We start from the raw sequence: 12,922 nt of genomic DNA on the forward strand, positions 1-12,922 counted from the left end.
ATGAGGAAGAGAAAGTCCCATTGCATGAGTGAAAGTCTCTTCTACTAATGCAATGGCAGCATGGATATAACCTGATAAATATGTTTAATCCTACTCAAGTAAATTAAGAAAAACAGCTTAATCCAAAGTACATCAGCTTAAAGTGTATTTATTATTTAGATACCCCTAAGTAGAGTATGCATATTCATTGTATTCTGCATTAAGATGGTTATTGTTGCTGCCTTTGATATACGAGTTCTGTTTTCCCTGTGACGCACCATCTCTACAGCACTCTAGGATTGCACATTTTCCTTTGCAAGGTATTTTGAGGGAAAGTGTCAATAGTAAAATTGATCTCTCTTGGCTACTGCTTGAGAGAAGATACATCATTATGACATTGTTTTGTTCTCTGCATGCAAGATTGTATGAGAACATTAAAGAAAAACAACTAGGGGGGAGTAGACTACCATCATATGAGCCATCTTGGGTCATTTGTTTTTGGACTGTGAAACAATGAACAACTCCTGCTACACTAGCTCATAGAATCATAGAATTGTAGAGTTGGAAGGGACTATTCCTTGGAAATGGTGCAATGTGATCTGCCATTGCCTAGAATGTCACAATTGTCCTTCTTGGGAGCTGATGTCGAGGAGCAAGAAAGCACCTGCAGGAGACAGGACAGACAGGAAAGGTGAGGAACCCCATATCATTATCTTCTTTTCTGTTTCTTACACCAACCATGCCCTTTTTTCTTTTCACTGCCTGAAATTTCTATGGCCTGAGGAGATACTTAAGTTGGCAGCTTAGGATGTGCATGTTGGTAGACTTCATCAGAAGGTGAGCTTTAGTGTCAGAACTTTGTGACAGATTTTTATTATAGTAATTTTGTATAATCTCCTGGTTTTCATAAGGTTGAACAAACATAATCAGAAATGTCTTTAATTGTGATTTAATCCTAAAGGTTATACACAATAATAGTGAAAGTCCAGTGAGATTATTGCACTGTGGACAACATTAAATCAAGGTTGCTAAATAGGCATTGTTCAAACTGCTGGAGGATCAGTTTCCTTTGAAAGAACTCTGAAATATGTAGGTTGGAACTTGGTTACCAACCATTGAATTTATTTTATTGATTGAATGATTGAATTTATATTCCTCCGTGTACTCGGAGGTCTTTTCAGAATGCGTTTTGTTGGTTAGATTGTGTGCATTTAGGAAGCGGAACAATTTGGAGCATGTTTTTATCTTTGTTACCACTGAAGCAAAGTCCACTTTAGCAGTCTTTCCAGTTTTATGTTTTTTAATGGAAATCCTGAGAGAGCACCCTTGAAATCTCAATTTCTTCTTCTTTGCCTTCAAATGTAATTTGTAGTCCTGCATCCAGACTTTACAAGCTACTGAAAAGGAAGTGAGGAATTGAGCCCAGGCTGTAAATTGAACGTAATGTTTGGTTGGCTATGTTAAGGTCTTCAGCAGAAATCCCTTTCTAATGTGCCTTTGAAATCTGGAGACATGAAATGTTTGTTCTGGAAAATGGGCTTCCTCTTACTGCCCACAACCTCAGGAAAGGAAGGAGTTTTGTGTCCTAGTAATATATCAGTTCTTCAGAAGTTAACCATGAAGCATTCTTGAAGATGAACTACATCATTTGGTAACTGAAATTTATTCAGTATCTGAAGAGAACCCAATCTTTTGGAAGGCAAATAATACAATTTTGTTTTGGGATGCTATCTGCATGTCCGTTCCTCTGTTCCAAAACATGCATCAACTGAAATATGCAGATGTGCATATTTAGAAACCTATTAACTGCCTCTCTACACTGCGTATTTTACTTGTGCTGCTCAAGGAAGACCCGAGAATGCCCCTTTGAGCATACACTGGCAATTCTGTAGAAGAATTGCGAATTCTCAGTTTCTGGCCCACAAATATGAGCTCATTTCCACAAGGATGTTATGAAATCCCAATATTCTTTGTAAAACCTTTAATTTGCGCAGGATTTTGCTGTCTGAGACATAAGTCAGGCCTCTGAATCAGAATGATATTGTAAGAGTTACTTCCATTAACTTGGTTTGGTTTATTATTTTGTCTGTGGACACACAACATGGTTTACAGGATTAAAATTAAAGTCACAGGGTGATAGCCAATGTTTGTCAGAGTAGACCCGTTGAAATCAAATCCACTGATTTCAGTAAATCGGCTCTGAGTTTGACTTTATTATTTATGGATGACATCCAACTTTCCTAGCTTACTAGGAATGAAGATATATAACAAGTCTGACCTAAAATGAGCCACTCCAGCAGCGCTAGCATCATACAAATATTAAGAAGTAAATTAAGTGAGTCTCAAAATGTGTATTTGGACTGCGAGGGTGGAATTCTTTGTGGTGGGTCTGCAGTAGAAAACATCCAGTTGCCCTGTGACTTGGCTTAAACAGTGCTTTACTGTCTCTTACACCATTTGGCCTTCATGGCCTGTACTGTTTAGGGAATGGGATGCGGGTGGCGCTCTGGTCTAAACCACTGAGCCTCTTGGGCTGGCCAGTCAGAAGGTCAGTGGTTCAAATCCACATGATGGGGTGAACTCCCTTTGCTCTGTCCCAGCTTCTGCCAATCTAGCAGTTCAAAAGTGCACCAGTGCAAGTAGATCAATAGGTACCACTGTGGCAGGAAGGAAAACAGCATTTCCGTGCACTCTGGCTTCTGTCATGGTGTTCTGTTGCACCAGAAGTGGTTTAGTCATGTTGGCCACATGACCTGGAAAGCTGTCTGTGGAGAAACGCCGGCTCCCTCGGCCTGAAAGCGAGGATGAGCACCACAACCCCATGGTCACCTTTGACTGGACTTAACCATCCAGGGGCCCTTTACCTTTTACCTTACTGTTTAGGGATACAGAACTAACAGTATGAAAGATATCCATTTCCAGTAACAGCAATAACAAACCACTAATGTGGTTAGAAGAGCAGTTTATTTGCATCCTATCTGTGGTTATGTTGTTGAAAGCAATTTTGCATGGATTGCCAGGATTATTGTATTTTAATGTAAATATTTTTTCACTTGTCCATGAAAAGGTTCAAAGATCCAGAAACAAGCAAATGCGTGAAATGTTTCCTGATGGATTCAGTATTCATCATGCAGGAATGCTGCGGCAAGACAGAAGTTTGGTGGAAAACTTGTTTTCTCGTGGATATATAAAAGTCTTGGTTTGTACAGCTACATTAGCTTGGGGTGTCAATCTTCCTGCTCATGCTGTCATTATTAAGGTAAGAGCATATCCTCTCTCCATATCATCCATTAAAAATCTATAAAGTGTCATATTTACCATTGTTTGCAAAAGGAAGGGTAGGTTTGTGGGGGTAAGGTATGCTGCTAATTATCTAGTAATGTTGGAGGGGGGGTTGCTTGAAAAAGCTGTCTCTCCCCTTTGGGAATCTAGTTGGATAGTAAAGATTTAAATATATCACAGATTATGGAAGGATTAGTTTAAGTACATTCCTGAAATCCTTCTGTATTTGCCTAATTTTGGTCTTCAGCTCATCTGGATTAGACTCATGTGTGTTTATGTTAATTTTTATTAACTTTTCGTCAACCAGGGAACACAGATCTATGCTGCAAAAAGAGGCTCCTTTGTTGACCTTGGAATTTTAGATGTCATGCAGATATTTGGTCGAGCTGGACGGCCTCAGTTTGACAAATTTGGAGAAGGCGTCATTATTACAACACATGACAAACTCAGCCATTACCTGACCCTGCTTACTCAGCAGAATCCCATTGAGAGCCAGTTTCTTGAAAGTCTGGCAGACAACTTGAATGCAGAGGTACGTTTTCTTAAGCGATTCAGCGTAGCTAATACATACGACCCTTTTGAAACCAATATGAATAAAATGTGAGAAAATTCAGTACTGTTTATATTCCTAAATTATACAGCTTCACTAAATAGTTTCCGGGGTTTGCGTAGTAACACTGGGTAACATATTTTGCAAATGTAGCAGTGCTGTGTAGAGTCTAAATCAAGAATACTGATTTTTTTTTTAATGTGGTTAGCCATTTTTATGAACAAGACCAAGTCTGGTTTAACAGCTCTCAAGCACTTTTAAAAGCTGCTCAACACATCAGAAGATTTAATGGCTCTTCTTACTGCAACATGTTGTGTCTAAGAGGTTGGCCCAAAAAGGAGATAATTACATATTACCAGAAGGGATTATACTTTTCCTGATTATTTTCCTTGTACAGTATAAAACTTTCTCAAGTGGATTTCAGTCTGCACATGCAAATGTAAAAACAAAAAAAGTGAGTTGTGTGAAGTTTGATGGGTCGTGAGGAAGGACTAAGGGATAGGCCGATTCATTTTCCAAGCTCCACATTAAACTGTGCTCTTTTTAGGATTCTGACACATGCCTTTCTGTCAGGTTATAAGAGCCAGAAGACGGAGGATCAGCACAAGTGTGGACTTCTATGCTTCTTGGGCTACTGCAGAGGGCTTCCTTCCCATAGTCTCCTAGACTATGAGAATGCTGCGAGTGGTGTTTCTTGGGTCAAGAAGAAGTAGTTAATATTAGAAGCTGTAGTAGCAGTCTTTTAATTTGTTGGGATTATGTTGGCATAGTGTGCAGATTCACACAGGTACCCATCACAGTGCTGTTGATTCAGATCTGAAACAATTGTGGGTGAGAACAAATGCCTTTTTTAAAAAAGAAAAGGATAAAGGCCATCAGTGTCTGCTAGTCATGATTATTATATAATACCTCCAGGATCAGAATCAGCAGGACTTACCGTATTTTTCGCCCTATAGGACGCACTTTTCCCCCTCCAAAAATGAAGGGGAAATCTGGGTGCGTCTTATGGGGCGAATGCAGGCTTTCGCTGAAGCTTGGAGAGCGAGAGGGGTCTGTGCGCACTGACCCCTCTTGCTCTCCAGGCTTCAGGAAGACATCCGCAGCCTAGGCAGCCCTGCGGGAGGTTCCGCAGGGCTGTCTAGGCTGCGGATAGCAGCCTGCTTCCCGGAGCGCCGGGCACGCTGAAAGCAGAGCGCTCGGCGCTTCGGGAACGCATCCGCATCCTAGGCAACCCTGCGGGAGGTCCCACAGGGCTGTCTAGCAGCCTGCCGCCCGGCGCGGGCAGACATCCGCAGCGTGGGGAGCCCTGCAGGAGTTCCCCGCAGGGCTCCCCACGCTGCGGATAGCAGCCTCCCACCCGGTGCGCGAGGCGCAGAGCGCCCCACGCGCCGGGCAAACATCGGCCAGCCCCACAAGCTTGGGGGACAGCAGGGAGGCACAGCGCCGCCATCCCGCTGTTCCTCAACCTGTTTCGGTTTCCCCGACCTGGTTTTGGGGGGAAATAAAGGGGGGGAAATTTCCTTTATTTCCCCCCAAAAAACTAGGTGCGTCCTATGGGACGGAGCATTCTATGGGACGAAAAATACGGTAATACCCATCTCAGGGGAGCAACAGAAGGAGATGGTTATTGTCCTCATGCCCTGCTTGTGGACCTTCCAGGGTCATCTGTTGGCCACAAAATGAGTGCTGAAGTAGATAGACCTTTGACCTGAACCAACAGGGCATTTATTATGTTTACATCTCTTTGAAAAATTTAGCAAGCTGGTATTACCTTGTATGATAGATACACCAATTGTCCTCTGAGATGTGTTATTATTTATTAGATTTCTATACCACCCTTCATCTGAGGATCACAGTGTGGTTTACAATACAAAAATACAAAAACACAAAATGCAATCAAAAGCAATCACCGCCGCCACCTGACACATGGTTTAAATGCCATAGATTTTTTAATTAGCCAAAGGCCTGGGAGAAGACAAATGTTTTGCCTGGTCCCCAGATGTAGTCACTCTCCTATCCCCCCCCCCCCAATCTTCCAGTAAAATGCCATATTCTTTAGGCAACAATAGAGACAAGCAAGTGAAGGACTGCTCTGCTGGTCCTGACCTTTGTTTTGCTCTCTATTTTGACAATGGGCATGCATGTACTGCCTCGTACCGCTTTGAACATTGACCACAGGAGGCAACCTAGCTTCCATATCAGAAAAAAGGCAGAAAGAAAGTTAGAACACTCATTTTTCTTTGGCCACCCCAAAATGCAATTTCGTTTTCGTAAAAGTTTAATTATGCTTTAAAAGATCTAGTGCACAGTAAGCATAAAATTAATCTTCAATGGTCAGGAACTGTGCCAGTTTCCGACAACTGAGAGTCAATGTTGAAGTGTGTTAATGATTTCTAATAAACTTATGTTAGTGAAAATAGCAATGCATCTCAGCTGGTGTAACTGAAAATGCTGAAAAGCAAAAGTGTGAAGCACTGACAGGGCCATGAAACCATCATTTTTTATGTACTCTGGAACACTGGACATGACTTTTCCTGCTGACATGACAAGCCAGGAAAGATCGGTACTTGCTTGATTACAGAAAATCAATTGTAAGTCAGGCCAATTACAAAAGTCTTTCGTTTCTCTTGATTGTAACTCAGTCATTTATCTCTTTCAGTTCAGATGATCTTATAAATATCTTCCATTCTTGCTTAACTAGCTTTTGCTATAATCAGAGGGAAAAGGCTTTGGAGTCATCAGGAGAAATCCTAATAAAGTTACCAGCTTTTCTGTTTAACGGTGCTTGAAAAAGCAAAAGTAACGCAGAGAGCAATTAGTACCACCTGCTTCTCTATGTTCAATTCTGTTGAAATTACACAAAGAGATGTTGCATCCATTCTCTTCCTGTTGGAATACCCTGCACTTCCCCAAAAGCTACTGGGAAGCCTCCAGAATGGTATTTAATGTGGCTGTGGGGGTTGCCACAGTTGGAACAATGGTATATGTCAGTGGACATCAGAAATCCTGTGGGTGTGTGTAAGTGTGTAACTGCCTTCCACTTGCACTAAGCTGGGTTTAAGGCCATGCTTCCGTGGCTCATAATTAAAACTGCTGCTTTATTCTCAGTCCCAGTAGGAAGACACTTGGTTGTTAAAGGCCAATTTAGGGTTAAAACAAGGAAAGGCTTTAAGATGGGCAAGTCGGACATGCAACACAGTGTTGTAATGTGGAATGTTCTAAGGTGTTGGGTCTTCTGGATAGAATCCAGAAGGGACCTCCAACTAAATGGAAACACCAGATTTTCCCTTTGTATCTACTTTTGATAACAGAATATTTTAGAGATAGTTATCTGACCAAACTCTCACCAGTTTCCATAAGAAATGCCTTTACTGAACTGCGTTTCCGAGTTAAGCCCGCTGCAGTCTTAGATGGCTGCTACAGGAAGGTCCCACACACAGATAGGCATTGTATTTGTGGTCAACCTCAGGTGGAAGACATCACTCATCATCAGGTAGCCTGCTTCTTATAGAGAGACCCAAAAGATCGTTTTGTGAAACCTTTGTTCACAAAATAAGCAGGTACGCCCCAGCAGAAATGGTTTGTTTTCTTTTGAGTGGTAAGAATAGCTTTTTAACACAGAGAGTGCCCATCCCCTATGCACTGTTTTAAAAAAACACAAAACAAAACAGGAAAAATGAGTTAGATAAAATTGCTGTAAATTGTTGTGGTGATTTAGAAATTTAATCAGAAATCAAGATGGATTTAAGATTGTTGGTATCTCTGGGTAACGTCTCTCTTTTACATCATGGCTGGTGGCTCACATTAGGGATTTTGACTGCATAAGCAACGGCATGCACAGCCTGAAAACTAGAAATAGAACAATGAGAATCTGCAACAAAATGTCAACCCTTCTGGAGTACTCCTGTTTGTTTACTCCAGCCAGACAGACAGCCATACCCTCCTCCACAATACTTCATTCTGTCTTCCCTCCCGCTCGGTTTTATAACCCCTCCCTGGAATAGTCAGTCAGCCTTCCATGGCTCCTAAGCATGCTCAGTTCTTAACAGGTGGTTTCCCATAGTGGATTTTTTCTAAATATGTTTTTTAGTTCTGCATACCTTGGAATTCCCCAAAGCCTTCTGGCACTGTGTGTGTGTGTGTGTGTGTGGTGCCATTTTGACTCCATAAGCAACAACACTCAAAAATAAGATTCTTTACTAGAGTAAGCTGTTTATAGGTGTTACGGATTATACTAATGATACATGTTATTAAAAGACCAAGCAAAAGTTGCTCTTCTCTGTTTGAGATGCTCGTATATTTCCAATACTTAGCTTGGAAAAGTGAGTCTTCAAATGTTCAAAAGAAGCGGCACATGATTGAACTCAAACCGAAAAACACGCCCCCAGCACCTCACTTTAGAGAAGCCTCTCAGTCTTTGGCCTGGGCACCTAAGCTCTGCAAGGGAATCTGGCGGATTGTGAGCTACTGGGTGCTCTTAGGGAGAGAGGTGGGGAACCTTTTGCAGCCTGAGGGGCACATTCCCTGCTAGGCAACCTTGTGGGGGCACATGCCAGTGTCAGAGTGTACATTTTATAAGTAGGCTAGTTTGTATGCATGCTCACATACAAGTCTCTGACCTTTATGCAGACAAGCAAAAGGCATCATCAGAGTTCAAGGACAGGGCTGATGAGGGGCATGACCCAGAGAGAGGGTGTGTGACTAGGGAGGCGATGGGTGGGGAGGGTATTCCAAGGTGGGATATGAGAGAACCTTGCCTTGGCTTCATATAAATAGCCTGCTGCGGTACAGTAGTGCAACACCAGGCATCCTTAAACATATTCTGAAAAGTGAGGGGAAGTATCAGTATGCACAGCGCTCAGGATTGATGCCAAGATGTATGTAGCATGGTCTATGACATGATGGGGTAATATAGAGAGAGAGAGAAAAGGGGAGAGGAACAGGCCTCTGGAAGTATCTGAAATAGTGCTTTTGTTAAGGACTTAAAATACAGTGGTACCTCGGGTTACATACGCTTCAGGTTACAGACTCCCCTAACCCAGAAATAGTGCTTCAGGTTAAGAACTTTGCTTCAGGATGAGAACAGAAATTGTGCTCCAGCAGTGCGGCAGCAGGAGGCCCCATTAGCTAAAGTGGTGCTTCAGGTTAAGAACAGTTTCAGGTTAAGAACAGACCTCCGGGACGAATTAAGTACTTAACCCAAGGTACCACTGTACTATGAAGCATGTCTCCCACTGTTCAGTATGGCAAATAAGTTCAGAAATGTTGCTTTAAAAATAACAAGTAAATTGAAGGTTGCTCAGGCAGGACATAAAATATTGAGCTGTTGGGGGTGTGGGGTGGGTGTTGTGGCAAATAGATGGCCATTCAGAATATAGTAGCAGTTCCAAAACAAGCAATCTGGCATGACTATGCTGTTGAAGCACTTGAGAAAAGAATTCATGCTGTGCCAGTTCAAAGGCAAATGTTCTATCTTCTGCACACACCAGATTTCCCCCCTTGCAAATTTTGATTTAATTAAAGTGTTCAATACTTCAGCTACCCAGTAACTTTTGTGCAGGGGATATAGTTCATTAAAGTGTTTTACATCTTTCTGTGTAGATCTTCCTTTCATTACAGTGTCCTCTACGCTTATCTTGGACAAGGTCATTTGTAATGATGTACATTTACTGATGATCTGCACAAGTATGGTTGGTTTGAGAGGGAAAAGGGCATGGAAACAAAACTAATCCACATTACAATCTCTCGGATCATTTTTTTAAATAATAGAATTATAAACGTAATAAATGAATAATTATTTTCTCTAGGAATAGCATTCCTAGTGATTTTAACTGATTATAGTCTATGTTTCTGAAAATGAGCTAATCTATGTGTACAGTTTTTAATGGCAGTTGGACATAGCAGTTGTTTTGTTATCTACTCTGGCATATGTTGGTTCAAACAGAGCTATGCACCTGCCTTCTTTTCTTGTAAATAACAGTGAACAGTTACTTCTTTGCCTGCCTACCTACAAACAAAATCAATTCAGCTTTGCAAAGAGAAAAAACAATGCAGAATTCTACCTGCTACTTTAGGTTTTCCTTATCAAGCAGGCAATACAATGCTTTTTTGCTTTTTTTTTTTTAGGAGACAAGTTTCTGGAGAAAATAAACCAACTAAACTGTTATGATAAAATGTTCTTTGTTATGTAGTTATGAATCATTCACAGAAATCAAAAGCATTTCCAAGCCCTGTCTTAGAACTCATTTTCTTGTGGGTGGGGTGGCGATGTTGAGTGTCAAAATTTGCATGTTTGCCAAGCTACCAAACACATGCGCAAAATGAAGTGTTTCTCTCTGTGTCCAAGTCCTGTATACCAACACCTCCGAAAGGATTTTTTTAAAGGTTCTGCCTTAGGGCACAGCTCAGAGATATCTTCCAAGATTTGGGGAGAGGGGAAGCTGTACTTGTATGGCAATGCCTATGGCAGCTTTCATACTTGGAACTGGAGTCTAGGGAGAGCCCCTCTTTTCTACATATCCATCTATCTATTTACTATATTTTTATGCCACTTCAGACAATTGTTCTGTCCCAAAGCCGTTCTCATGAGTTTTCAAAAAGAGGAAAGGAACAGGAACAGGCCCAGGCTTACAAACAAAGAGAACAAGACACATAAGGGGCAGAATGTGGAGAGGAAAGGTTGAGATCGGTTCTTCTTCAAGGCCAAAACAAAGTCGGAACAGATTGTTGTAAACCACTCTTGAGCCTTTTTGGCCAAAGGCCAAACGCCTAGAGTATATGGTGAACTACAGCCATTTAAATCCAGTTTCCTTTCTGGTGGTCTTCCTTGGGTACCAGTTGGTGGTCCTTGTTCTCTTGCCCTTCTACAGCTCGAGGGCAATTGGACATTGGAGCAGAGTGTTCTTTTGGCAAGGTGTCGGGAAGCAAACTCCTGTAATTGTCCATTCCTTGGCCAATGGAAAGGGGCAGATTTGTGTCCCCCTTGCCATTATGTTCTTCCTGAGAAGTGGGGGTGCAGCCGGCCCTCCTCTGCCCCCCCCCCCGTGGCGCATGGATTCCTGACTGATGGCAGAGGTCAGAATGTGCCTGCTGAGGAAATAGATTGGAGAGTACAGTATGCAAAGAGATTTTGCCTAAGTGGCAGCTCATGTCTGGAACCTGCCCCAGGTGTGATCATGCAAGAATAATGGTTTTCTTCTCCCTTGTATCCTGGGGGTTCTGGGGCTTCCAAGGTCTGTGTGTCCACAGTTCCCTGGGGCCTTTGCACATGACCTGAACAAAAAAGATAGATGATACTTTCACTATATTTTTCTGTGCCCCCTTGAAATGGGAGGTGTTTAAAAAGCATCAGTGACACAAAATAGATGGTTTCAGCTCAGCTTTCCTTTTTCTCTATAAAAAGAAAAGACGTCAGGGCACTGAAGTGGACACAAGGTGGCAGCAAATCTTCAAAAGTAGTTTATGTTCTGCAGCACCATCTGTGTTCAATAAGGGCTATAATAATAACATTAAAGAGTTTAACATCTTCATGGCTGCAGCCTTTAATCCATTCGTTCTGTAGTAGCCCTGTTGATGTTTAACGAGTGCAACTCCACAGTGAGGATTTTTTTAGGGCTATTTTGCATATTTGCCTGTTTGCTATCTATTTTTAAAAGCAGCATTTTGGTTCAGAGGGGTAAATTTTTTGCAAGGCCAATATCACTATCATAGCAGGCCAGGGGGAGAACATGTTGAGAAGGAGCACATTGTTACCTTTTCTGAAAGTAGTGTTATAGTTTCAGTAGTCCAAAACTTAACATTTCCAGGAGCAATAATGTTGTTGTGTAATAGGATGAAATGCCTTCACTCCTCTTTCAAAATAGAACAAGCCAGTACTTCACTGAATCATGGGCAGAAATCAAATGCGTACATTAGTTGAGGTAACAAATTGTGTGATGTGCCTGTGGCTTAGTACCTTTTTTCCTCTCGTTTGGATGGAGATGCACTCATTTAGTGTAGATCTGCATTTTTAACCTTTATGCGGCCCCATTCAGATATCAAAATAACCTTTATTTGACTTTAAATGTCCATGATAGCAGAGAGATACAATTTGGCTCAAACAAAATCTGGTGCTATTAATGCAGTTGGAGAATTTTGTATTAAAGATACTTTAAACAGCTTCATGTCATCCTGACACAGGTTGTGGGGCTCGGTTGGGAGAAGGCTTTGTTTATGAGAAGATAGAAGCTTGGGATCTTAGAACAAATGGAAATGTTTTATAGGATAATTTTGGAGAGGGGAATTGGATTACGATGGTTAGACCCTTGGGGAATGAGTTGGTAGTACTTATTTTCAAGTAAATGTGCTTTGTTGGGGATGCAAGGTTTGCCATTATAAATTCACTTGCTTGGAACTAGTTTCCATATAAATCAGTGAGGCTAATTTCTAAGTGAATATCAATGAAAGTGGAATTTTATGAACTTTTTTTTATAGTGATTCCGTATAATTTGGTGCTTTGGAATTGGCCAAGTAAATGGGTGTAGTTTTCGTGCTGGTTTTTACATAGCACTTAATATAGTTTGATGACATTGTGTGCATTTAGGGCCTATCTATACATCTCAATCACATTTCAGCATTTGTGTTGTATGAGTCATCTTGCAGAGTCCATATTACAATATATTCTAGCTATATGGGGTGACAGGTCATTGTCTTATCGTGGTAATTTCCATTCTGCCATTGCCCTTTTAAAAACAGCCCCTTTAGCTAGATGTGCAGTTCAAGAGAAAGGAGGATATAGCTGTAAAATAATTTAAATGTATTTTTTAAAAGAAAATTGTACACAAATTCTGTGGCATCACTTCGGTGTTTGTGTATGTATCTGTTAACCTTGACATGCATTCCCACTTAAATACATATGACTAAATAGAAGACTGTTCCCCACTTGGAATTGTACAAAAATGTTAACACCCAAAATGATGATGGGATGCAGTAGGATCCAAAGTTTCATTTGAAAGGGATCATTTGGTGAGTAGAACTCTGGTCCCATGAATTGAAGCTCCTACTGTTTATGGAATAGAACTTCTAAACCCAGACCAATATACAGAAAGCAAGATTATAACCTCCCGTATTGTA

At 41.3% G+C, this 12,922-nt stretch overlaps 1 protein-coding gene across 1 annotated transcript in view; it reads left to right on the forward strand.

Annotated features, from left to right (window-relative positions):
- Positions 1-12,922, forward strand: part of ASCC3 (activating signal cointegrator 1 complex subunit 3) — a 216,758-nt gene that overhangs the window by 114,771 nt on the left and 89,065 nt on the right. The window contains exons 15-16 of the mRNA XM_082216596.1: positions 3,047-3,238; positions 3,569-3,793. Coding sequence (XP_082072722.1) covers positions 3,047-3,238; positions 3,569-3,793 — 417 coding nt within the window. The remainder of the gene's footprint in view (positions 1-3,046; positions 3,239-3,568; positions 3,794-12,922) is intronic.

Source organism: Podarcis vaucheri (genome assembly GCF_965113315.1).
Source record: "Podarcis vaucheri genome assembly, chromosome: 3".
In the NCBI taxonomy this organism is placed as follows: Eukaryota; Metazoa; Chordata; class Lepidosauria; order Squamata; family Lacertidae; genus Podarcis; species Podarcis vaucheri.